Below are 26,253 nucleotides of genomic sequence, written 5' to 3'. Positions count from 1 at the left end.
CCACTGCTTTCCTTTCATTTTCAAATAAACTTGCTCTTAAAAAATTATTTTAAAAAGGGGGTGGGCAAGAAAGAGCAATGGAGAAGATTCAAAGTACACTATATGTATGTAAGGAAATATAAAACAGCATTTGTACCATATAAAAAAAAGCAAACAATCAAGTCTATGATTCACTTTTACCAGATTTCCTGTATTTACACACACACACACACACACACACACACACAGGCATTCACTCACACCTTCTGAACCATCAGATGGTTTTGAGATAGCTTGAATACTCAGTCACCGTTTCCGGTCCACAAGCTGCCTCATCCTCCCTGAGACTCCATTACACTATCCAAAGAAGCCTTGGAGTTCATTGTTATTCATTTCCCTTTTCAATTTCTGGTAAGACATTGTGGCATCTATCATTTCCAACAGCCTAGAAATTCACTGATAGTAATAGTACAACACCTTCCATGGGAAATCTTTCGATAACTCTCATGAAGTAGTTCCCCATGATCATTTCCATTTGCGGAAACAGAGTTAAGTATACAGGAGACAGATAAGTGCTGTTTATCAACCTCAGGGAGAGGAACAGGAAGCAACCTGATTTTCCAAATGTCATTAGAGTATGTCTTAAAAGGACCACGGTTATCAAGAGTGTCTTCAAGTATGCTGTGTAACCTCTCAGCGCAGATGCCACAAACGGCAGGTGGCTGAATGGGAACAGGACCAGCAGCTTGGGGGTGCTACCTAAGGTGGGGCTCAGCCATGACTTCATGAAATGTGCACACTCCTAGCTTATCCAGCATCTTAAGTAAAGCTATTCATCAACACATTCATTTAGATTTTAATATCCTCCTCTTTTTCTAAAGTCCCAGAAAGAAATACTAATATTTACGAGCAGGCTGACTTTTTAATACGCTAGCCGCTTATCCCAGCAGTGATGTAAAACACTTAGCCAAGAGGCGCTGGGACCTCCATCACAACATGCTCCCAGTCTTCACCACTGGATTTGCTTTTATGCACATTCCCTCTGGGGGGAGGCACACCCTTCAGAACACACTTTGGGAGAGCAGTGGTTAGAAAAAGGTCCAATTTGCCTCAGCTCAATCACTTGGAAGTGAAAAGAAGCCCTTCATATCTGCACGACTCAGCTGACAAAGGAGAGAACAAATCCAGGGTCATTTGCTAGGGAAAACACACACACACACACACACACCCATACACACACACAATCAAGGCTTTTGGCATCAAAACCTCCAGTGCATCACAAATTTCCTGCTATTATCTAATACCCCTCCCTCCCAGCCATCACTGTTTCCATGGTAACCGACAGAGAAATAGCAACCTGCCAAATGGCTTTTGTAGTTCCTCTTCTAGTTTGCTCCTCTGTATAGAATTAGAGCTAGAAAAGAACCAGGCTAAATCTTTACAATCGCAGGACACCATGTGGTTTGAAAAGTACAACTGGGTTTGGAAGTGTAGAAAAGCTTTCCTGACCAAATACAAAGAGATCTACTGATGTGTGCTTGGTCAGCTTTGCCTAGGTCCTAGGATAGGTGAGTCTGGTATCAGCCAGAGTAGAGACATGGCACTCTTTCCTTCCTATCTGACAGGAAACGTACTGAAGGACCAGGGTAAACAAAAGAACAAGATTAAGAAGTCTCCTAAGTCCCCAAGTACCCTACTACCATGAAAAGAAATAATATTTACTCTAAAATCAAAATAAGCCAGGCATGAGTGGCTCACTCTTGTAACTCCAATGAACTGCCAAACTAAAGCCAGAAGTGGAGCTGTGGCTCAAGTGGTAGCACAGAGTTCAGGCCTAGAGTTCAAGTCCCGGTAATAGCATTAAAAAACATCAAAATAAGTAAGCAAGGCTGGGGATATAGCCTAGTGGCAAGAGTGCCTGCCTCGGATACACGAGGCCCTAGGTTTGATTCCCCAGCACCACATATACAGAAAACAGCCAGAAGCGGCGCTGTGGCTCAAGTGGCAGAGTGCTAGCCTTGAGCGGGAAGAAGCCAGGGACGGTGCTCGGGCCCTGAGTCCAAGGCCCAGGACTGGCCAAAAAAAACACAAAAAACAAAAAACAAAATAAGTAAGCAAGCCAGGCACCAGTGTGTGGCTCACACCAGTAATCCTAGCTACTCAGGAGGCTGAGATCTGAGGATCGTGGTTTAAAGCCAACACAGGCAGGAAAGTCCATGAGACTGTTATCTCCAATAATTATAAAAAAAAAAAGTAAAGAAAGAAAGCCAGAAGTGGAGCCGTGGCTCAAGTGGTAGTGCTAGCCTTGCACAAAGAAAGCTCAGAGACTGTGTCTAGGCCCTGAGTTTAAGCCCCAGGATCAGCCAAGAAACAAAAACAATGAGCAAGAGCTGATAGACTTGGCATGGAGATCAGTGGGAGAAGGCCGGGCAGCTCAAGGGAGAGCAGTATTTAATCCCAGGACAAAGCATGCACGAAGCCAAAGCCGATGGTGCCAATGCATGCAATAGAAAGGTGCTTGGGGAGCCTAGGGCTCCCTTCCATCTCAGCATAGGCGAAGCTGGGAGCAAAATGTATGTAGGGAACTGGAGCAGCTTCCTGAGCATCAGCAGCTGCTCAAGGTGACAGACTGTGAAATACACTGCCACTGCAAGGGGTGAGGGAGCTAGAATTTGTAAGCAACCTGAAACAAAAGCTTTGTATTAAAACTGCATAACTACTGGAAGTGCAGGACATCTTACCGCCCTTTTGTCCGCTTCAAATGAGGAACTGTGACTTAAGTTAAATAGTATTACAGCTCATCTGATAGGTCAAATCTAACAGGAGTTCAAAAGACTCCCTCCCACAACTGTCAATATATCTCAGGTGTCCTGTGGACAAACATGAAAATGACATGCTATAGTGTCTTTCTAAGCTGGGCCCCTAAGAATTATAGAACACCAGGCTCCTACAAACTTCACAAAGAAGATGAGTCTAATTTATACTTTCACCTTGGATGATATGAATCATAAGGCATGCTCTTGGAGCTACTGCCTGAGTTTAGAAAGAAAAGCAAACAGATTAACAATAACCATTTTCCTTTAGTCCTTCAGAAAAAAGATGAAGACACATACCTTAAGAAGTACTTCTATGGCTGTCAAGGCTTCCTCACTGCGAACTTAGTCGCAGTTATGGATCCCCAGAGATTTTAGAATCTGTTCATGAAAATTGGAGTCTTTTCAAAAGTTAACCCTTGTTGAACTGGGTGCTGATGGCCCATGCCTGTAATCCTAGCCACTCAGAAGACTGAAACCGAAAGGACTGTGGTCAAAGGCAGTCCAGGCATTAAAGTTTGCAAGACTCCATCTCCATTTAAACATCAAAACACCAGATTGGAGATATGCTCAAGTGATAGGGCAACAGCTGTGAGCAAGCCAGAGAACACAAGGCCCTATTAAGTTTAAGCCTTGGTACTGCTATACATGTACATGTACATACACACATACATATACGCACACACATGCCTATAAACAGACCCCAAATATTTTTCAAAAAGCAGTGGTAAAAATGTAAGAGTGTAAAGAAATAGTAACTGCTGATAATCTGGCTGGTGCTTCCTGTCTGAAGGGGCTAGAGGCTCACACAGCCTTCAGAAGGCTAGGAAGGAATAAGAAAGCTTGTAACTCTCTCACATAAACATGTCCATACTATCACGCAGAGCACTGAAAATGAGGGCTTCTGCAGGGTCAACTTACTGAGCCTTGCTCCTCTGCCCTCTTGCTCTCGCTAGCTCAAGCTGCCTTCTATAAGCCCTCTGTCACAGAACTTACAATAATTGTGTCTGGGTAATTAGTGGTATCTTCCTACCCCCACTAGATACATTTCCATTTGGACAGGGACTATGACTCTCCTTTCTGTCAGCAGAAGTTAAGTCCCAGTCTAGGCTGAGTGGTACATGTTATAATCCCAGAACTCAGGAAGCTGAGAAAAGGGGGATCATGAGTTTAGTCAGCCTGGGCTGCATGGAGAGATACAGCCTCAAAACCCAGTGAGTGATAAAGGCACTTGCCTGGCATGTGCAAGGCCCTGGATTCCATTCCCAACTGCTGGATAAATGAATGAATGAGATCTTGCAATAAGTTGAAAATGTATCATCAAAAATACAAGTACTATAAACCAAGAGCTGGTAGCTTACACCTGTAATCCTAGCTACTCAGAAGGCTGAGATCTGAGGATCATAGTTCAAAGATAGCCCAGGCAAGAAAGTCTGTGAGACTCTTTTTGTTGGGGTCAGCTGCACCTTTAAGGGGCCACAGCTGACCTCAGCCTGTCCCTCCCCTTCCTGTCTTTAACCGGAAGAGAAGGAAGTCTGACATCACTTGAGGGACAGCCCCTTGGGACCAATCAGGGGCCCCTCTCTTGTGCCCGCCTTTGCAGTATATCTGGGAGGCTCCTCATTTGAATAGACAGAAGCCCTAGAGGTTTTCTCCAGGGACCCACGCGCCCGTGTTGTTCTTGGTGGCTTTGGGGCACCCTGCGACCACACGCCACCGAGGCTACCTGTGGCCATCGCTCCCTCGTGAGTGGTAATGGACCACCCAGGAAGGGGCGGACAAGCCCCTTCCCCCCAAGCCAGGGGAAGTCGAGAGAGAGAGCCCACACTTTTCTCCAACTAACCGCCAAAAAGCCACAAGTGGAGCTGTGGCTTAAGCATGTGAGCACTACCCTTGAGCAAAAAAGCTCAAGGACAATGCCAGGGCCCTGAGTTCAAGCTCTCAGGACCAGTATGTGCACATGTGTACACACACCCCTTCCAAAAGTACACCTATCCTCTGTATCAAAGAACTGGAGCTTTTGGAAGGTCCAATTTGTTCACAGAAGAATAGGAAATGTTGAGAAGCTGGGGTAGGGGAGGTATAGGAGGAAGGGAGAGAGAAAGAGAGAGAGAAAGAAGAGACATTAGAGGAGAAACAGGAGAAAGGAAGAGAAAGGGTGGAGCGAGGGGGGAGGGGAGAGAGAGCAAGAGAGAGGGGAAGAGAGAATGGACAGGAACTCACAGGTGGGGGCTTCTTCCTCATCTCGAAAGTGCGTGTGGCCCCAAAACTAAGCGAGGCGATGACGGGGCACGTTCCCAGCGAGGGCTCATCATCGCTGTGCCAGTCCACGCTGTCCTTCTCGTCCCGGTAGAGATTGCAGAGCAAGGAGTTGAAGGTGTGGCCGGTGTTCTTTTCGATGCGGTGCTTCAGGGCGCTCAGCACAGGGGGCCACTGCAGCAAGGAGCCAAGGGAGGTGAGTGAGTGGGCCATGTGCAACGCCATCAGCACAAGGCAAGGAGGGCAGCTGAATGCTTTCCCATTGTTTCTATTTTGAAACAAGCCAACCCCTGTAACTTCACAAAAGTACTAAATGCAGAAGGGCAATGTCAAGAAGACCAGGACTTATCCGCCCATCTTGCTTTTCACATTACATACGTGCCCTCATAAAGCAAGGGGCAACACAGTCGAGTCAGGACAGTCCCCTGAAAATCACTAAGGAGTCAGAGGGAGGTGGGGGGTGATATGTGGCCCTGGAGTTTGAAGAGAAAGAACTTGGCTGTGGGGTGGTCCCTGCTTATTCTTTTCCTACCTTATCCCCAATGGTAGAAGGTTTTTTGCAAAAAGGAATTTATATTTTGAGTGGCAACATTCCTGAAACCAGATCCTGAAGGGGATGGATGTTGTTTTCTACAGAATGGGAATCATGACAGGCCCTTGACAATGTGAAGACCATAACGTATGGAAGAATTTATCCGATTCCCCAGTTGTGTCCTGTGTCCAGAGCTTACAGGCACAGTGTGTACCTGCAACTGTCAGCCACGAATGCCACAGGAAGCTGTGACCCCTCACCTTGGGTTATACTGGAGCTACAGTCAGCAGAGCAGCTGGTAAAAAAGTTTGTGACACACCCCCATGGCTCTGGACATGGTGGTCACACAGTTATCATCCTAGCTACATAGGACACATAAGTGAGAAGACTGTGGTCTAGGCAGAAAGCAAGACCCTGACAGAAAAATAACAAAAGCAAAAGAGGTCGGTGGCATAGCTCAAGTGGTAAGGTACATGACTAGCAAGTACAAGGCCCTGAGTTCAAACCTCAGCAACACAAATGAATAAACACAGGTGTAAAAAGTTCAACTTCTGGATAATTCATGAACAATGAAGTAGCAAACCCAATGCATGTGAACACACATTGTGTGTGTGTGTGTGTGTGTGTGAAAATATAACTATAATTTCCAAAAAAAAAAACTTATGAGTAGCACTGCTTTGCAAATCTCATTATTGTCTGACCTGACAAAAGAGAGTTTTGTTTTTTTTTTAAAGTGTTTGTACTGGTGCTTGAACTTGGAGCTTTATATTCCTGCTTAGCTTTTTTACTGAAGGCAGGCATTCTACCACTTGATCCACCCCTCCACTTCAGTTACTGGTTGATCAGTTTCAGGAATTTCTGCTCAGGCTGGCTTCATATTTTGACCCTCAGATATCAGCCTCCTGAGTGTCTGGCAAGAGATGATTCTTGTAACTGCTTCCACACTTGATCTTTTAAATTGTTTTTGTTGAGATATTAAGAAAATTAGTTTCATTTCAATACGCAGTTTGGAGCCCTTTAAAAGGTATTTTTTGAACATTAACCACTGTTCATCTGGGCTCAGGGTTACACAGATCTTCTAAACATGAACACAACTCATACAGCAACAACTACCAAAAAACCCACATTTGTTCCTACCGTCACTGATCTTATCAGAAAAGGCTAAATAACAGGAAGAGATCAGGCTTAAAGGGATGTACACTGGTTTTCCAAAATCAAACTTTTATTTGGAAACTCAACTTTTATCATCAGTAAGTGATGAATAAATCTAGCCCACTATTTCCCTTGAAGTGACACTAATGTTATACACTTACGAAAAAAAAAATACTTGCTAGACATTCAAGTCTGAATAACCAGTCTTCCAGTTGTTCTTAATAAACATAGTCTATACACACACACACACACACACACACACACACACACACACACACACAGCCAACTGCTAGTTGAGTTTACAGCTTGGCTCAAACATTGCATTTGGGATGGTAGCAGAGGAATTTGATGCATATTTTCTGTTTCATCAAAACAAAACGTATTCAAAGGCCAGGATTTAATAGAAACTAATGGTGTTTACTGCTTTGTCAAGGGACAGCCCTAAATATAATTAGCTTTATATATATATATATATATATATATAATATATATATATATATACACTTTAAAGTGGAAATGCGTGGTGGTGAAGAACACAGTGACAACTAATTGAGTTTGGTGATGATGATGTGATTCCTGCTAAGGAACCGCCAGTATTACCCATTGGTACTTTGTACCATTTGTGCAAATTCAACACAGGGTATAAACACCACACAGTCTTAGTACTGCTATAAAAGCAGATTTGTGGATCCTCAAAAATGGTTTATGGACCCATCCAGGTATCCAAGCTTATACTTCAAGACCTGCTAGGTTTTAGAGATCTCCCTGGATGTTATATTGCCTGTCTAGAAGTGATGGGATGGGCGTAATTCAGGGAAGGAACACATATTGTTGTTCAACAGTTTCCATGCCCACTGCCTGCAAAACAGGGAAACACAGGTGGGCATCTCTCAGCTTCACTGTGATAAGGAGGCCAAAGTTAAAGCTGACCACCTTAAGGTTGTTATGAGCACTACAGGCGAAGCAGGAAATTGTAAAAAAAAAAAAAAAAATGTAGTAACTACAACAAAAAACACCGTAGATCAATACAACAAAAATGTTATTAAGCTAACCTGTGTTCTAGAGATTTTCTAAAGTAAAACTCTAATATTATGTCGATGAGCCATATTCCCTACCCATTAAACAAATTTATCTTCGTGGATATACAGATTATACTATATGCTAGGATTAGATACTAACAAGAAAAACAAGAATGTAAAGAAGAGAGCTTTTCTACAGTGTGTCTGAGAATCTAATTAGCACTTTCCTAACTTGCTTGGGGACTGAGTGCTGTGGTAATATCAAATGCATTATGTTTCTAAGTGGGTATATACTTTTTCTTGGTTATTTTTGATAGTGAAGTACAGAGCAAGGGAGAAAAGGAAGGATAATGAACCAAAGGATTAATTTAGACTCTAACCGATTATATACAGAGCCTTCAGAACTGAATGTCTAAATTAAAATTCAACATGTCACTGTTCAGTGAAGATATTCTATCCTCAAAAGACATTTGAGAAAGAATGTGAGAAAAGGGCTGGGGATATGGCCTAGTGGCAAGAGTGCTTGCCTCGTATACATGAGGCCCTGGGTTCGATTCCCCAGCACCACCTATACAGAAAATGGCCAGAAGTGGCGCTGTGGCAGAGTGCTAGCCTTGAGCAAGAAGAAGCCAGGGACAGTGCTCAGGCCCTGAGTCCAAGGCCCAGGACTGGCAAAAAAAAAAAAAAAAGAATGTGCGAAAAGAGTTCCCATGGTGTTTTGAGGAGAGGTGGCTCTGGGTCTATATGGTAGGACAAAGAAGTCTGGCTGTGAGTCTGCCAGGCAGTCAAGACTGTGATGTTTTATATGGTGGGCTCCTGTAACATTTGGTCTGAACAAGAATTAAAACAAGTTTAAAAACCTGTGATGGGGGCTGGGAATGTGGCTTAGTGGTAGATTGTTTGTCTGGCATGCATGAAGCCCTGGGTTCGATTCCTTAGTACCACATAAACAAAAAATCCAGGGGCTGGGAATATGGCCTAGTGGCAAGAGTGCCTGCCTCTTATATGAAGCCCTGGGATCGATTCCCCAGCACCACGTATACAGAAAATGGCCAGAAGTTGCGCTGTGGCTCAAGAGGTAGAGTGCTAGCCTTGAGTAAAAAGAGGCCAGGGACAGTGCTCACGCCCTGAGTCCAAGGCCCAGGAATGGCAAAAATAAATAAATAAATAAATAAATAATCCAGAAATAGTTCTATGGTTCAAGTGGTAGAGTGCTAGCCTTGAGCAAAAGCAGCCCAGGGACAGTGCCCAGACCCTGAGTTCAAGCCCCAGGATTGGCAAACAACAAGAACAAAAACCTATGATTGGAGCAGCAACATGACATCCAAAACTCCACCACTCAGAAGGCTGAGGCCAGAGGATTAGGAATTCCAGGCCAGCCCAGGCTACATAGCAAAACTCAGTCTTTAAAAAATGAAGAGGAGGAAGAGGAAGGGGAGGCGAAGGAGGGGGAGGAAAAAGTCTACCTATGATTTGAATCTAATAATTTTATAGAACGGTTTGAAAACTGATCAACACATGAATGCTTTAAAGAAATCTCAGAGGGCTGAGAATATGGCTTAGCAGTAGAGTGCTTGCCTTGCATGCATAAAGCTCTGGGTTCGATTCCTCAGCACCACATAAATAGAAAAAGCTGGAAGTGGCACTGTGGTTCAAGTGGTAGAGTGTTAGCTTTGAGCAAAAAGAAGCCAGGGACAGTGCTCAAGCCCTGAGTCCAAGTCCCAGGACTGCCCCCCCAAAAAAAAGAAAGAACTGTCTTAGAGAGGAGCAACTCTTTTTTTTTGGCCAGTCCTGGGCCTTGAACTCAGGGCCTGAGCACTGTCCCTGGCTTGCTTTTGCTCAAGGCTAGCACTCTGCCACTAGAGCCACAGCGCCACTTCTGGCCATTTTCTGTATATGTGGTGCTGGGGAATCGAACCCAGTGCCTCATGTATACGAGGCAAGCTCTCTTGCCACCAGGCCATATCCCCAGCCCCGAGGAGCAACTCTTTAGATTTTAAGATAGAATATCAAGAAACCAAATACATTAGCAAATATACACACAAATTCCAGATCAAATAATTGTGATTTGACAACCTTAATATGCTTACTTCAATAAATTATGGAATACTATGTGGCTATTACATATCATCTAGAAGAAGGTTTAGTGATAGTAAAACAGTCAGTGATACAGTCAATAAAACATAGTATACATAACTTTCTATTTATCTGATTTGTTTCTATTTGTATTTCTTTGTGACAGGGTCTTGCTATGGTGCCCAGACTGGCCTAGAACTTCTGATCTTTCTGACTCAGTCTACCAAGGGCTAAGTTTACAGGACTGCACCACCAAGCCTGGCTTGTTTGCATTTTTATAGGAAAAATGATTCTCAGGTTAGATCTAAAATATTAACATACATGAAAACACATAGAGGGCCATATGCATATATACACAAACTGACTAAAGCATGGTATATGCAGGAGTGCATGTCTATGGTATAGCCTCTTCAACAATATACAGTTAAAAAATTAATGCCAGGAAGACGTTTGTCTGAAGCAAGTGGTGTTTTGGGGGGTGAGGGGGTGGAGAGAGGAATCAAAGGTGAATATAGTCATGATACTCAATGTGCATATGTGAAAATGGAACCGGATGGAGTTGAGATAGGGGAAGAATGGTGGAAGAAGCAACACTGAGCAAGATACACATAAGCTGAATTGTTCTCAGAAGTTGCACTGAAACCTCTTTGTACAACTATTTAAAGATAATAAAAAATAAAATTTAAAAAAAACTCTGGAAAAAGTTAAAGCTAGAGAACATAAAAAATTGAGTATGTAACACGTTAAAAAATTCCTCTGTGCTGGGGGTGTGGTTCATAGCAAGAGAGAGGCACTGAATTCAAACTGGAAAGAAAGACTGGAGCTAAAACATCAAGTGGAAGCAAGACCAAAAAATTTAACATTTCTCTTCCTGCTTATCTGTAATTTTGAATTTTTCAATAGCATGTATGCTTTCTTTATATATTAATTGAAAAAAGTCATTAAAAAGTCTTTTGAAAATGGTCAAAAAAAAAAAAAGAATGCTGTTGAAGTGAAAGACAGAACGAAGCTACTTTACTGAGCAAGCCCCATGACTTAAGTGTGCTGGAAAGCAGAGGCTCTAGCCAAGGGCAGTCATGCTCCAGCAGCAGCGCAGCAATGTCTGGAGTCATTTTTGGCTGTCAGACTGCATGAGAGATGCCACCGGCCTGTGGTATCCAGTGAGCAGAGGTCACAAAGACCTATAAACATACTACAGGGCACGGGACAGCCTCATGACAAAATCATCTCGTCCCAAATATCAACAGTGCAGAAGCTGAGAAATATGTTCTGAGAGATAAACCAGAATGAATAAAAAAGCAAACAAATAAACAACCCCCACCCCCAAAACCCTTAGTCCCTCTGGCTTATGTATCCTCCAACCTCTCTGCTAGAACTTGACAAGAAAATAAATTAATCCCAATAGAAATAAGGACAGTAGTTTACGCTGGGTGGATCCAATTCAAAACTCTGTGTTTTCCAAACCAACCTCATACAAAAGAGTCACCATGCTTCCCTAGGCCATATTTGAAATTCAGCCTTAGAAACTCAAACATGCCAAGAAGCAAGCCCTGGACATCAAGTCTCATCTCCCGTGTCAGAAGCCACGTCTGATTTCTGAATGTCTTGGTAGAGTGGTGGTGTGTACATATGTATTACTAGTTCTCCACGTGTCACATTTCTGTGTATCTGAACCCAGTAAGCAAAATTCATTTTCTTCAAAGTCTCTTCCAATAGCATATAACATGGTTTGCCAGAGGCAAGATTCCAGGAACTAAACAGGGAGCTATTTCTTGGACATTAACTCTACCCACTGGACGAGCTTAATTTATATCCAAAAATATCTTTGTCTACTATCATGGAAATTTTTTAAAAACAAAAGAAGCACCAGAGACAAGCTATGGCAGTAATAAATTGGATGTCTGAGAGCTCCATACCCATAGAATTAATGCAAAGTTAGTGACAACAACACAAACACCAGGTTGTTGTTGTTTTTTTCCCCTTCACAAGTAGCACAAAGAGTGTGAGAAATGAAAAAAGGCATTCTGGCTCACTGAAGAGCAAATGCATCCAGGGTAAATACAGAGGGTTACAGCTACAAAGGCTTGCGGAAGGGCTATCAGGGTAAGCAATAGTTTGTGTTCCTGGCCTCTAGTAGTTATAATTTACTCCAGCTCCAGAGCAGACTAAGTTTATCTTCTGAATTCATCTTAGATCAAAAGCACAAAAAAACGCAAGGCATGGTGGCACATGCCTGACATCTCAACTATGTGGGAGGCAGAGAGAACACAGGAGCCTTAACAAAAAGAAGTTAGCCTATCTCAAAAAATAAGCCAGGAGTGGAGGTATCTATCTGTAAGTCCAACTACTAGGTGGGCAGCATAGGTAAGAAGATCAGTCTGAGGCTGGTCCAGGACAAAAAAAAAAAAAAAAAGTGAGATCTTATTTAACAAATAGTCAAAAGCAAAAGGTTTGGAGGCATAGGGGAGTACCTGTCTAGAAAGCACAGGTCCTGAGTTCAAACCCTAGTAATACCAACACACACACACACACACACTCACACACACACACACACACACACGCAGATCCACGAAGACTCCATGTTTGAACTCAGAGCAATTTTCTGAACTTAGAACCATCAGATATCTCTGCCAGGTTGGTGCTTGTTACTTGTTAGTATTCAAAACCTAGTAATATACAGTCTATAAAACCATAGCAATGACAACATTCCAACATACGTGAGGATTTGGTTCCATAGTGATTCTTGAATAAGTGTAAGGAAGTTCTCCATACCATGCTGTAAGTCTTGGCTGAAGATAAGTTATATCTAAGAAAGAAAATACAGGGCTCTTGAGATAGTTTAGTGCTAATTCAGGTGGACCTACTGCAAGTCAAGTGTGAGCCTGAACTGGGCAAGAAGCGCTGAGAAGCTCCAAGCAAGAGAAGGCTGGGCTCTGACCAAGGCCTCCCTCACAGAGGATGTGGGATTTGGTGAGGAGAACAGTAAGGCTTCTGAAGAAGAACAAGGGAAGGTATGGGGCAGAAACGGCCTGGAAGAAGGCTCTGAGAGGAGAATGTGTGTGACTTGAACAAGTTTCTCAAAGCAGAATGCGGAGCTTGGACCATTGTAAGCAGGAATTTGTGGGATCAATGTCGATGTGAAAATGAAGCAAACTGTTCATTTATGTGTAAACACTGTGTAATCTTTTGAATCCAAACGAGAGGAAAAGTGTTCTGACCAACTCTAGCAATGTGGCTAATTTTAGTCAGAAGTTTGTGATGTGGAAATTTAGAAACTAATCCCTAGAGATGTGCTATTTCTCCACAAATGGTATCAATACAATTAGAATAATGAAAATGGAAGCAGGACTGGGGATGTAGCTTTTTGATAAAGCATGTGCAAAGCCCTGGGCCCAATTTCCAGTACAATAAGAACAAAAAAGGAGCTGGCAGTCATTGAAGGCTTACTGCAAACTAGGCAATCTGTTAAGCACTTATTATCTCATTTAATTAGCACAACAACATTATAAGATAGGTATTCTTAGCTGGATTTAAAAGATAAGAAAAGGGCTGGGGATATAGCCTAGCGGCAAGAGTGCCTGCCTCGGATACACGAGGCCCTAGGTTCGATTCCCCAGCACCACATATACAGAAAATGGCCAGAAGCGGCGCTGTGGCTCAAGTGGCAGAGTGCTAGCCTTGAGCGGGAAGAAGCCAGGGACAGTGCTCAGGCCCTGAGTCCAAGGCCCACGACTGGCCAAAAAAAAAAAAAAAAAAAAGATAAGAAAAGGGACTATTAGAGATACTTAACCGTAATTTTGTTACAGTTGTTTATCATTATGAATGATATAGCAAGCTAAGTACAAAGCCAAAAAGCCCAGCTATAGAAACTTCTGGAAGTTGGGAAAAGTCTGCCCTGAAAAAAGCTGATTTGGAGTTGTAGCTCAAATGATAAAGTGCTAACCTTGAGCACAGAAGCTCATGGCTGCATCCAGGCCCTGAGTTAAAGCCCCAGGACAGGCACAAAAATAAATAAATAAAGCTGATTCCTAAAGTGTGAGTGATAAAGATGAAGCCTGTAGATTCTTTGCTTTTTTCTTTACAGAAATTTTAAATCCACAGGAGTTTACAGGACATGCTATGCTAGAGCACTGACGCCCTCCAGTGACCACCTGTGGTTTCACAGGCCCTGTTGGCTTTTGTCTGCCTACAGAGCAGGGGCAGCTTCCAAGTCAGGCAATCAACTGTTGCACCTTTACCAGCTTGGGAGAGTACAGACACTAAAACTAAAGACTGGACACTTCTGGTGAAAGCAAAATAGGATGAAAAGTCAGTAAGAAGAACCATAGAAGAATACCAAATAGAATCAGAAGAAAAAGTTCTGGAAGCTTCAGTGAAGAGGAAGGACATTGGCACAGCTTAAACAGGTAAGAGGCAGCTAATAAGCAGCCACAAGGCTGTCCAACCAGGCTTCCTCCAGCCATTCTATTCTGCAGCCTTCTCCCTGAGCTCTAGGCACCTTACCCTGTTTCTTCTGCCTGGAATTGTTTCTTTCTTGTTCCTTGGGACTGAGGAAGTTCCATTCCTTAGGGTCTCAGGTTTCCAACCTCTTTAAGGTTGGTTGTGGTGAGCAGCGGAAGTGGTGTTCCTAACATGCGTGGAAGGAGGAGAGTCTGCAGCCATGGCAGCCACGGCAACCTCAGAGCTCTACTCACCCTCTCGGATGCCCATCCTCTGCTTCCAGGGAATGGCCCGGTGAAGCTGCTCCAGTATCCAGTTGGCTTCTTCCACATCCACAAAGCCAGGATATAAACGGACCCTTGAGGCAGGAAGAACCATTGTCAACTAAAGAACACAGATAACACAGGTCAGACTCCACTAATAGAGTGAGTTCTTCTGTGTCCTTCCTCTGCTGTGGAGAAGAAATCACCTTCCCACCTCCCACAGTCATGTCATCAGTTGTGACGCTCCTTTCACATCCCAACGATGAGGACAGGAAAGATGGGGAGGGTTGGGGGTGGGGGAGATGGGGACTCTGGTAGACTTTGGCTCAAATACTATGTAAGAATTTGAGTACTATCAAGTAAGAATGTAAAGGGCGGAAATGACCAGCATTCCTGCACCTTGGTTTTCTCAAGTGTCACTTAGATGACATCCTAAGGTCACTGTGGAGAGCAAATGAGACACCGTGGCCTGTGCTGTTTTAATGAGTGTCTGTCTTTTGAAGGATGACAGAGCAATGGCAGAGACTTCTTATGACTGTATCAAAACAATGCTGATTCAGCTTAAAATTCATTTAGAATACCTTTCCTAAGAAATGTTCTGAAGGAACATCCTCTTGAATACCCTTGTGGTGGCAGCAAATCCTTACCCTGAAGGCTTAATTTGAAAGAGCCACAGCTGGACAGCAGTCACCTAGTTAACAATGAGATGTAGCCAAAATAATGCAATTGGCCATGTGTGGCTGTTAATCTTGTCTTAAAGGGGAGGCTATAAAAACAAACAAACAAAAACAACTGTAATCAGAGCAGGACTGTAAAACTCAGACTCCGGCAATAACTCCAAGTAATTCTTTTTTTTTCCCCTCCCTTATTTTTTGGTGCCAGTACTGGTGTTTGAATCCAAAGCCTAAGCACTGAACCTGAGCTATTGTGCTCAAGGTTAGTGCTCTATGACTTTGAGCCACAGCTCCACTTCTGGTTTTCTTGTGGTTAATTGAAAGTAAGTCTCATGTACTTCCCTGCCCAGGTTGGCCTCAAACTGAGATCCTCAGAGCTTAGATTGCTAAGTAGCTAGGATTATAGGCGTGAGCCACCAGTACTCAGCTCCCTTAACTTCTGTACTTAAGGATGGTACTCTACCACTGGAGCCACACTTAGTTTTTTGCTAGTTAATTCCCAGATCTGAGTCTCATGGATTTGTCTGCCTGGGCTGGCTTTGAACCATGATCCTCAAATCTCAGCCTCCTGAATAGTTAGGACTAAAGGAGTGAGATACCAGCCCCTGACCAGTAATTCATTTTGGCAGGTAAGTAAATATATTTGGTTGAAATTTCTCATATTTTACAGTGATAATTGGCATACTCATGCATTAAGATCATGTTTTCAAAATGCTTTTAAAAGGATGGATGGCATATATGCTTCAACTTTATTGCAATCTACTCTAATATAGCAATAAAACATGATGTATCATACTGTAATTCATGTATGTAACTCATACAATGCAATATAATAAGGCCAAAGCTAGAGCCTCCTCCACCATTAAGTTAGTAGGTGGCACTAAGAAAAGGCCTTTTTAGGCCTCACTTCCTCCTACTGGAATGTAATAGGTACTATTATAAACACAGGCAGCAAAAATATTTTGAGGCTAAAAATATTACTTAAGAAGGAGGTACTGTATTACCCAATTATTGTTCCCCAGGAATTTAGAGGACAAAAGTGGTCTAATTCAAATAAGGGAAAAGCTTTATTTGACAGCCCTGGGGCTTGAACTCTGGGCCTAGGCACTGTCCCTCGGCATCTTTTGCTCAAGGCTAGCACTCTACCACTTGAGCCACAGCACCATTTCTGGCTTTCTCTGTGATTAATTGCAGAAAAGTCTCTCACAGATTTTCCTGCCCTGGCTGGCTTTGATCCTCAGATCTCAGCCTCCTAAGTAGCTGGGATTACAGGTGTGGGGCACTGGCACCAGCTGGGAAAGATTATTTTAAGTCTATAAGTTGATAATAACTACAGTCACTTTCTAAGCACTCACTTACCTAGATATGCCTGTGGGGGACAGGCTGATCTCATACACACCCTCCCTGCTAGAGAAAAGAGAAAAGACACTTGTTGGTGTGAGGCAAAACAGCACTCCTCCCACCCCACCCCAGGAGGGAGTCTCACTAACATCATGTAGCTATAAGAGAGTGCAATGGGAGGGTGGGGGTGGGGGGTGATGTATCTTCCTTGGGGCAAGATTGGGACACATCATTAAAGGCTCAAACCCTGATAAGCCCAGAACATGGAAAGAAAAGTAGGATGAAGTGAAGTCAAATTCTACTCCTTTATAGTTCAACCATGATTCAAGATGACAGAACCCAGGAGTCTACCACACAAAGGGGTATCGAAGATGTGACAAAGGGGTGTCTCCTCTTTGGAAAGCTTGAAACAGGAGATGCATTTTCCAGGTATCAAGCATGTCATGGGGGTTTGGAGCTCCTATTGTTTTCAAAGCAATGTAGAACAATGTAGAGCAACGTAGAACAACGTTCCTTCTCTGAGTAAAATCCTCCAGTGACTCCCCAGGATTTGCTCAGAGTCTTCATGACTCCATCCTCTGGACCCATCAACTGCTCCTAATCTCTATACATACCACTGCCTCTGACTCTGTGTTTCTAAGTGCCTCCCAGCCACTCAGCAACCCTAGCCCATGCCAGTCTTGATGCAGTGGAAACTTCTTATCTACCCTTTGAAACCATCTCTCCATAGCATCCTCAGCCTCCCCTGACCCTAAATACACACAAGTAATGTTCCCCATCTCCTCCTGTGTGTCAGCAGTAAGTCTCATACCATATCTACTACTTTGTGACACACAAGGCTGTAATCTGCACTTACCAGGTGGCAGGCCCCTTGAGTCACTATTGTCTCCAGTGCCTGTGCATAGTGGGCACACACAAAGCTCACTGGATCTAACCTAACACAAAAAGCATAAAACTGCTGGAAGATGTGCAGGGCCCGATGTCATAACAAGTCAGATGACTGTGTCAGATCCTTAGGACCTCTATGGCAATGGCCACAAAGGGAACGTCTTCAAATCACCTTTTGTCATAACAACTAGTAAGTAGTTCACGAACCCCAAGCTAAGATCTTACACACATGTCTGAGTCCCTATGAATCAAAGCTGTAGGCAGTTACCATACATAAAATATGGTATATACATACACCTCTCAGTTGTTTATACAGTTTTCTAGAGTCTGAATTCAATGTTTTAATGTGATGCATTTTTGCTCTCATAAAAACTGGCTCCCTTTAAATATGGAGCACATTTAGGGGTGTTAAAAAATATCTAGCATACTTAACTTAGATGATCACAATTAACATATCCTAAGGCAAATATGAATGGATTCTGTCATTTTCCTCTTGACTCCCAAATTCACAATTACACAGTCTGAACATTCCATCTTTAATGGGTTCCATAGTTCTGTTCTGTTTATTCTCTTTATTATTACTAATGGAAGCAACACTACACTGTTGTTTTTTTTAATGTTGGTATGAGGACTTGAACTCAAGGCTTTGCACTCTACTCACAGCTGGTGCTCTACCACGTGAGCCACACCTTCAGTACAGTATTTTGCTAGTTAAATGGAGATAAAAGTCTGAATTTTCTGCCTGGGATAGCTTCAAACTTCAATGCATAGATCTGTATCCTGAATAGCTACCATTACAGGCATGAGCCACCAGCACCTGGCCAAACTGGTATTTTCAAAACAAAGACTATTAGATTAGGTCTTAAGTGATTGTATAATCCCTATCTTTAATTTTTACAGACAAAGAAAAGAGAAATCCAGAAGTATTTCTGGGAGGAACTTACTACAAGACTATTTAGCATTAATTAATGAAAAAGACACGGCTAGATAGTCTCAAAATTTGTGTTTATTTCAAATTCATCTAAGATATCTAAGTTATCCTACAAATAGCCAAATGGCATAACATTGTTTATAGATGGGAACACCCATCTAATACTCATTTGCTAAAATAAAGGAATAGTTTTTAATTGACAAATTATATGAGGTAGAAATTGATAATGGGGAAAAGAGAAGCAAAGCATTCTCTCACCACTTTAGACACAGATCAATATAAGAACATTTAGCACCAATTAAATTGCTCATATAACAATCATGTGGTTTTAATAATGCTTTCTAAGGTCACATAAGTTGCAGCCGAGCCTCTAAGCACTGCCAGCAAAATGGCACTTACTGGCTTCTCAAAGAGCCAAGCTCCAACAACTCAAGAAAAATCCCTTCCAAATTCAGTTAAGAGTTGTTTTAGCTTACAGGCTACAGATACCAGCAAGAGAAGGCCAAGAAATCCATACAAGAGTAAAAATTAATGTACAGAGATCTTGTTACAATTTCTATACCATCAGCAAATTTAGAAAGTCTTTTCAAGAGATCAAATTTGAAGACTTGGGATAGGAATTTTCCAGTCTAAAATGAAGAGGCTTATTGGGCATCTCTTCCAGATGGAAAAACTCAGGGTGGTTAAGAGGATGGTACTGGCTCTCTATTTCATTGTGGGCAGCAGTTACAGGATGGAAATAAAGTACTTACTCGATCACGCGTGGCTCTGGGGCTACACGGACTACCTGTAAGGAAACAGGCGGATCTTAGTTCCAGAATAGTTCCTAAGTGTCACATTGATTTTCCATTTCCTCTCATTTCTGGTGAAAACAAGTCAGGCTTGCACTATCCCTTTTTTATTCCAATCTATCATGAATCTTCCTGTTTCGTCTTTCTTTCTTTTCTTTTCTTTCTTTCTTTTAAAAGATCTATTGCATATTGCAAGCAGAGTAAAAAAAGAATGCAGTTAAAATGAATCCATTTTCCTATTGGCCAAGCAGCTCTGAAGAAACTTTGTTTCCATAAAAGCTTTTAAATTTTTAATTGTTTTTGTTGTGGTGGTGGTTTTAGGGTTTGAACTTAGGTCTCACCCTTAATAGGAAGGTACCCTACCACTTGCTCTATGCCTTCAGACCTTTTTGCTCTATTTGTGTTTTTTTTCAAGTAGGGTCTTGAATTTTTGTCCAGGTCAGCCTAGACTATAATCTTATTTCCACCTTCTGCATAGCCAAAGTTATAGGCACACACCACCATGTTCTGCATTTGTTGTGTGCAGGATGACACTGAACCACAATCCTTCCAAGCTCTACCTCCTAAGTAGCTGGGATTACAGACACGAGCCAGTACACATAGCCTAAATGTATCAAATAGTATATATACTATAAAAACAAACTTTAGATATTTATGCAATTATTACCATAGCATGATGCCTGATTTTAAAAACTCATTTATCCTTATTTTTAAAAAATGAGGCTAAGTACAGTAGTACACATCTATAATTTCATCACTCAGAAGGCTGAGGCAGGAAGACTTAAAGCTCAAGGACAATTTAGGCTACATAGTAAGCTTCAGGCCAGTCTGGCACACATAGCAAAACCTTTGTCTCAAAAAAAGGAAAAGAAAAAAAATCATTAAAAAAACAAAAGTAGGGCTAAAGGTGAGGCTGAAGTAGTAGTAAGTAGCCTGGCAGCACAAGGATTATGAGTTCAAGTCCTAATATTGCCCCTTCCCCAAAATATGAAGAACTGAAAATTAAAAAATAAAAATGAGAACCGCTATATAACTGAGTAGTAGAGCACTGGCCTCACATACACAAGGCCCTGTGTGTGATCCAAGCACCAATCTTCTATTTCTTCTATTTTTATCCATGGGGGTGGGGGGAAGTTACAAAGCAGGCATTCTACCACAATAAATGAAATTTCAACAATACTTGGCAGAGCATTGCTGAAGAGAGCAGGTGTTAAGCTCTTAGATCACCTGTGGTATGAACTTTCTAGTCTCTGCTCATGATTTTGCCTCCATGCCAAATAAAAAGGAGTAATATGCACCCACATATAGGGGGCAGAATATGAAGAAGCCTCTGTCAGATAAAGGAACACATACATTCCATTTTTCTTTTTGCATCACAGGTTTGAACAAGGTCTCGAGTTTGCTAGGCTGGCACTGTTTTTTACCTGTTATTTTTAGGATGAGGAGTTCGGTCTCGCTTTTTCACCCAGGCTAGACTATAGCTATCTACTTTAGGATTCCACAGTTGCTGGGATTACAGGCCTGTGCCATGTCCAGCCATGTCCCTATCTCAGCCTTCTATAGGGATCACAGGCATGTAACTCTGCCTCTGGCAATAGACTGAAAAGAGGGTCTCATGAACTTTTCTGCCTGGGATAATTCCAACTGAAAACCCACCAAACTCAGCTTTCCAAGTAGCTAGGATTTCAGGCACGAGCTACTGGCTCCTGATGCAATAGTTCATATTTCATTATTACTGTAGTGATTTTGGTCCTATTATTCACTGGTAAATTTACTCAGTCACTACGTGAGTACCTGCTGGGGTTCTTTGAACACAAACTGCCTGTCAGACAGCGGATGTTCCTTGCTCCTCCAGTTCTGACCAGGTGTCTGAGGGAGATGGCTCCTACAATTGGTAGCTGAAACAGGAGAGAGAACTCAAAACAGGAAAAGGTCTATTTGTGTTACCCTGTACCAGGTGAAAGCCAAAAACACCCTCTTGCAGATGACTCTACAATATATAAAATTAATTGGCCACGTCAACAGAAGACTCAACATACTCTGAAAGGTGGGAGGGTATTAAGTAAGTAGAAGGAATACAAAATATTACTGTCACTATCAATATATACAGATATAGCTGTCAAGATCATGAACACACACACACACACACACACACACACACACACACACACACACACACACTCTCTCTCTCTCTCCACACACATAGCCTGTCAGATTCTTGCCTGGCTGAGTAGTAGCTCGGTTCTTTGCAGAAGCAGCCCAGGCTCCCTGAACTCGAGCTTGTCGTCTTTTGTCTTCCATTCTGAACGAAAAAGGCTTCGAGTCTGAGCTTTCAGAAGATTTCATTCTTGATTTGAATCGCAAATCTGTTTTTTAAAAACAAAAGTTGTGAGAGCCTGGCCCATTAAGGCATAATTATAACCCTTCTTCTATATAAAACTATCATCACATCTCAAAGTGTCTCAGTCCCTCTGAACTGCTGGTTTATCTTTTGTGAGCTCACAGTTCTTTCACAAGAATGTGAGATAAATTTTTAAAACCAGAACTCATAATAAACCACATTTTTCATTACTCTCCAAGAGAGCATAAGGAAATAGAAATGACACTGTGCCATACCCAGACACTGAGAAACAAGCCAAGTTTTGAAGTACATTTCCATATTTTATTATTACTGGCTGCAAACTTCCCTGGAAGTGTATTAATTGGCACAGAAAAACAAATACTGCACAGTCTTACTTACACATTGGATCTACAGAGTCAAACTTCAATTAAACAAGAGAAATGTTTTAATGACCTCATATGGAAATGGTGAGTACAATAAAAAGCAGTGCAGTGTGCACTTCCAAATTGCTAAGGGGTTTTAAATGTTTCTACCATTAAAATTTAGTAGCTTGATTTTTTTAAAATTAAATTTTATTGACAAGGTGATATACAGAGGGGGTACAGTTACATAATAAGGTAGTGAGTACATTTCCTCCCTCATAGTAGCTTGATTTAAATAGATCAAACCATAACAATGTATCCATTAATTGAGAAAATTAAAGAATAGCTGGAGGTGTGGCCTGTATAACAAATGTAAGGCTCTAACTTCAAACACGAGTACCATTAAAAACATTAAAATTTAAAATGGTCACAGTTCACCTTCAGAGATTTCATTGTCTGTCTTTATGAACAGTGCTATACATAATTATATGCCAATATGTTGTGAACCACAGGATTTAGAGTTAGCCAAAGTCATTTGGGATTCAAAGCAGATTAAAAAAAACTAAATTTTATTAAGTTCTAGTCTTTTTCTGCTAATTCAAAAAAATCCAACATGCAATAATCAGTACTACTGACTTGACATTTTTGCCAATAAGAGTTTAAGCCTGCTGGATGCCAGTGGCTTACACCTGTAATCCTAGCTACTCAGGCAGCTGAGATTTGCGGATGACATTTCGATGCCAACTCTGGCAGGAAGGTCCCTGAGGCTCTTATCTCCAATAAACTACTCGGAAAAAGCTGAAAGAAGCGTTGTGGCTCAAGTGGTAGCACGCTAGCTTTGAGCACAGAGAGGTTCAGGGACAGAGCCCAGGCCCTGAGTTCAAGTCCCAGGACCGGCAAAAAAAAAAAAAAAGTTAAAATCCTTTGGCAAGTACAAAAGCACTCACAGTTAAACAAACAAAAAAGAAAACGAAACCCGGGGCAGTCAGGCCACATATTCTGAATCAATCCACTTCTTTGTCTATGAACTCTTCACCTTTCAAGTTCTCAAAGGTAGCAAATTTATTTTACAGCTTGTTTGACCAGGAGCTTCCAAGCTCCGCGACCAACCCCTCCTCCGTGCCCCAACCATCTGATTCAATCCAGCTGAGCTGAGCTAGGCCCAGGAATCAATTAAGCTGTTGCTACAGATGATAAGAAGCATAGGCTTATCCTGTATTACAGAGGCTGCCAACTGCCCAAAAGAACAATTAACAGAATCAAAACCAACTCTGCGGCCCTACAGGGTGTGTGAAGAAACACCCTCCTCCAGGTTTCATTTTCTCTGAATTGAGAAGCCTTCAAAACCACACGACCACCAGCTTTGGTTCCCAGAGACTACAACCTGCTTAACCTGCCGGCTCAGTTCACACGGGAGCAATAGTTGTCAGGGAGTAATACGTTGTCAGGAAGCAACTATTCAAAGTACAGATGCCAAAGCTCCAACTCAGACAACATGTCTGTTAACCTGTTTGTTAAGCTACTCTTCCGTGGGCCCCGTGATTCTCCATGCGGATAAAGCGTGGAACCTCACAGCAGAGCAAAGGCCCACGGCGCCGGCTAGAACTCACCTGCAACCCGGGGCTGTCACTTCCCAGAACTTGTCACTTCACTTTCCTGAGCCCCGGCTTCTTCCATCAACGGAGAAATCAATTCTTCCCTCCTGGTCCACGGGCAGCGGGTGACGAGCTGGGATCAGGTGAGCGTCTGCGCGCCTCGGGAGGCCCGAAAGTCGCCCAGAAAAGATTTCACACGCCGGCCTCCTCCCTCCCCTCTAAGCACCGCTGAGGAAAGCTGGGGGTGCGGGACCAGCCCCTTGACTGAGCGGGGCGCCGGGTCCAAACGCTCCCAGCGGCCTTAATGCAAGTCCCACGGCTACAGACGCCCTCAGCCCCGGCCACCTCAGGCGGAGCTATCCCGGGAGCCTTAACAGTGAGACACCGACTCCAGTAACCACCAACCACAGGCCGGGGCCTCACGCACTTCCTCGTGGCATCACTTCCGTCTCCGGCGCGCGCCTGGACGTTCCGGGCCGCTGAAAGTGGAGCTGAGGAGAAGTGTGATGACCCGCGCAGGTTTGGGGTTGCAGAAGAGCCGTGGGGACAGTCGGGTTGGGGCCGAGGTGGGAATGAAGGTGTGTCTCCCAGGCCTAGGGCCTCAGGACTCGAACTGATCGTCCAAGCTTTTGCAGCTGTTTCAGAAAGAGCGAGTGCGTTCCAGCAGAGGTGGTGGGGAAGCGACAGAGTTGGGGGTCTTGTGTCATGGTGTGCCCAGCCAAACGATTTGTGATTTATCCTGAAAGCCTCCCGCGTGTTTTCATGGCTGCCCGAACCTTCCTCAGGGCATGGAATCGTGCCTTAGACGTCTAGCCTCTCCAGTGCTAAGCAAATTGTGCCTCGATTTTATTCCAAACGGTACCATATGGGTACGAGATATGAAAATGCAAGGTCAACACGCAATTTCCTTTCCTTTTTCTTTTACTTTCCCCCACCCTCGGTCCTCGGGCTTGAACTCGGGGTCTGAGCGCTGCCCCTAAACATAGCTTCCAGGTTTGGGTGGTTAGAGATCGTAATCTTAGGGATTTTCCTGACCGAGCTGGCTTCAAACCGCAAGTCACAGATCTCAGCCTCCTGAGTAGGATTATAGGCGTGAGCCACCTGTTCCCTGCACTTGGTTTAAAAATGGTCATAGCTTCTGTTGGTAACATTTAATTGTAATATGGAGGTAAGATCTGGCCAGGGAAAGAGGGCAGAAGCTGACTCCATCTCCACCATCTCCCCAGCCCAGTCTGCTCAGAAGCCGGGGAAGATTCCCTCTCATTGTAAACAATAGTGCCCCCCCCCACCCCACGCCGAATCAGCATGCCTGGATTCCTGCAGGAAGGGAAGCCCCAGCCCCAGGTAATGGGATTCCTGAATCCCAAGAGACAGGGGCAAGCACATGGCCTGCCTGTCAAGTGCTTGGGACTGGGAGCTTCCTGTGACCCTGCCCCCTGACCTGACCCTATTTAGGAGGAGGCCACCTCAGGCGCCATTATGCCATGCCATATGTTTATATATATATATATATATATATATATATATATATATATATATATATATATATATATATATAAAATCAAACTGAATTACAGAGGTTACAGTTTCATACATTAGGCATTGGATACATTTCTTGTACTCTTTGACATATGTTCGAGTCTTGTGTCACCTCCCCATGGCGTCCCAATTCAGCTCTCCATTTGAGCTGAATTGGTTAGTTGGTACTTGGAAATCCTCTGGAAGTAAGTCTCTGTGCCACTGTCCTGTTTTGTGTTATATGTTTTTCTGAAACCTGGGACCGGTCCATCTGGAACTTCCCCAATAAATCCATCTTTTTACTTGAGACTGTCTCTGAATGGTAGACTCTTGGAGGGATGGGGGATCCCCCCTCAGACTCGATTACATAATAAGATTGTGTACATGAAGAATTTAGTACAGTTTGGCCTGGGTCATGAGAAATTCTCTAAATCTAAAAATTTCAAGAGGATCTGCTCACCCCAATCCAATCTCCCAAGAAACGGCCCATGACAAACCATGTACCTTATGGAGTGAAAACGGTCAGTGTGGCACAGCATTAACAATGTTGTACAAGTTATTTTCTATTCTATACAAAAAAAACAAGTTTACTATGAAAATAAACCTGATCCTAGATAGTGTTTGACACAGCAAACTAAGTGTATCCCATCAACGTACCTGTAGGAAGCTCAGTATACCCCAATCGAAGTACCTGTATTGCTGCCATTCTCAAGACCAATTTTCACATCACCCATTAGTCTTTGTTATATGTGGTGACATTGAAGGAAAAGGCATTTATCCTTGAACTGAAAGGACAGAAAGCCAAAGTTATAATTCTTATTTTTTCGGCCCATCAGCAGTAATTTGTCAAAGTCTGTTTTCTGGCTCAGGAACCTTGGCTATATCTTCAAAAAGATGTAAGCCTGGATTGAGGAGTCTCTAAAGGTAGTGATTAACACTTGTTCAATCTCCAAGTAGAATGCTCTAAAAAAATAAAATAAGTTCATGGCCTCTTGGCATCAGAAATCACTACTTTTTTTTCTTTTTTAAAGTAGGACCACCTGCATTTTTAGCAGTGTCTAAGGTAATTTTGATGCATGGAAAGTCTGGAAACCTCCTGGACCCATATAAGGTGAAAAAAAAAAAATCAGTCTGTTTACCTGGGACTAAAAGGTTGCCCAAGGACACAGAACAAAGTGCTAGAGCCAGGAAATCCTGAGCAGACTGATGTTGGTCATCCTCGATCCATGTACATAAATTGTATTAGAAAGATGTTCTTGGGGCTGGGAATGTGGCTTAG

General features: G+C 42.9%; 1 protein-coding gene across 5 annotated transcripts in view; it reads right to left on the bottom strand.

Moving 5' to 3' along the window:
* Positions 1-23,824, bottom strand: part of Alkbh3 (alkB homolog 3, alpha-ketoglutarate dependent dioxygenase) — a 43,557-nt gene extending 19,733 nt beyond the window's left edge. Inside the window, exons 1-8 of one of the 5 annotated variants that reach the window (XM_048360440.1) lie at positions 23,472-23,824; positions 21,381-21,524; positions 20,953-21,056; positions 19,120-19,154; positions 16,567-16,611; positions 14,525-14,628; positions 12,548-12,636; positions 5,016-5,225 (exon numbers count right to left, since the gene is read on the bottom strand). In XM_048360440.1, coding sequence (XP_048216397.1) covers positions 5,016-5,225; positions 12,548-12,636; positions 14,525-14,628; positions 16,567-16,611; positions 19,120-19,154; positions 20,953-21,056; positions 21,381-21,504 — 711 coding nt within the window. In that variant the 5' untranslated portion in view covers positions 21,505-21,524; positions 23,472-23,824. Of the gene's footprint in view, positions 1-5,015; positions 5,226-12,547; positions 12,637-14,524; positions 14,629-16,566; positions 16,615-19,119; positions 19,155-20,952; positions 21,057-21,380; positions 21,525-22,299; positions 22,625-23,461 lie in introns of those variants that run through there. The other 4 variants (XM_048360441.1, XM_048360438.1, XM_048360437.1 and 1 more) reach the window with 4 other exon arrangements.
* Positions 23,825-26,253: the final 2,429 nt, after the last annotated feature.

The sequence above is a fragment of the Perognathus longimembris genome, chromosome 13 (genome assembly GCF_023159225.1).
Source record: "Perognathus longimembris pacificus isolate PPM17 chromosome 13, ASM2315922v1, whole genome shotgun sequence".
Lineage (NCBI taxonomy): Eukaryota > Metazoa > Chordata > Mammalia > Rodentia > Heteromyidae > Perognathus > Perognathus longimembris.
The sequence above is the reverse complement of the archived record's forward strand: the minus strand, read 5'-3'. Positions and strand labels throughout refer to the sequence as shown.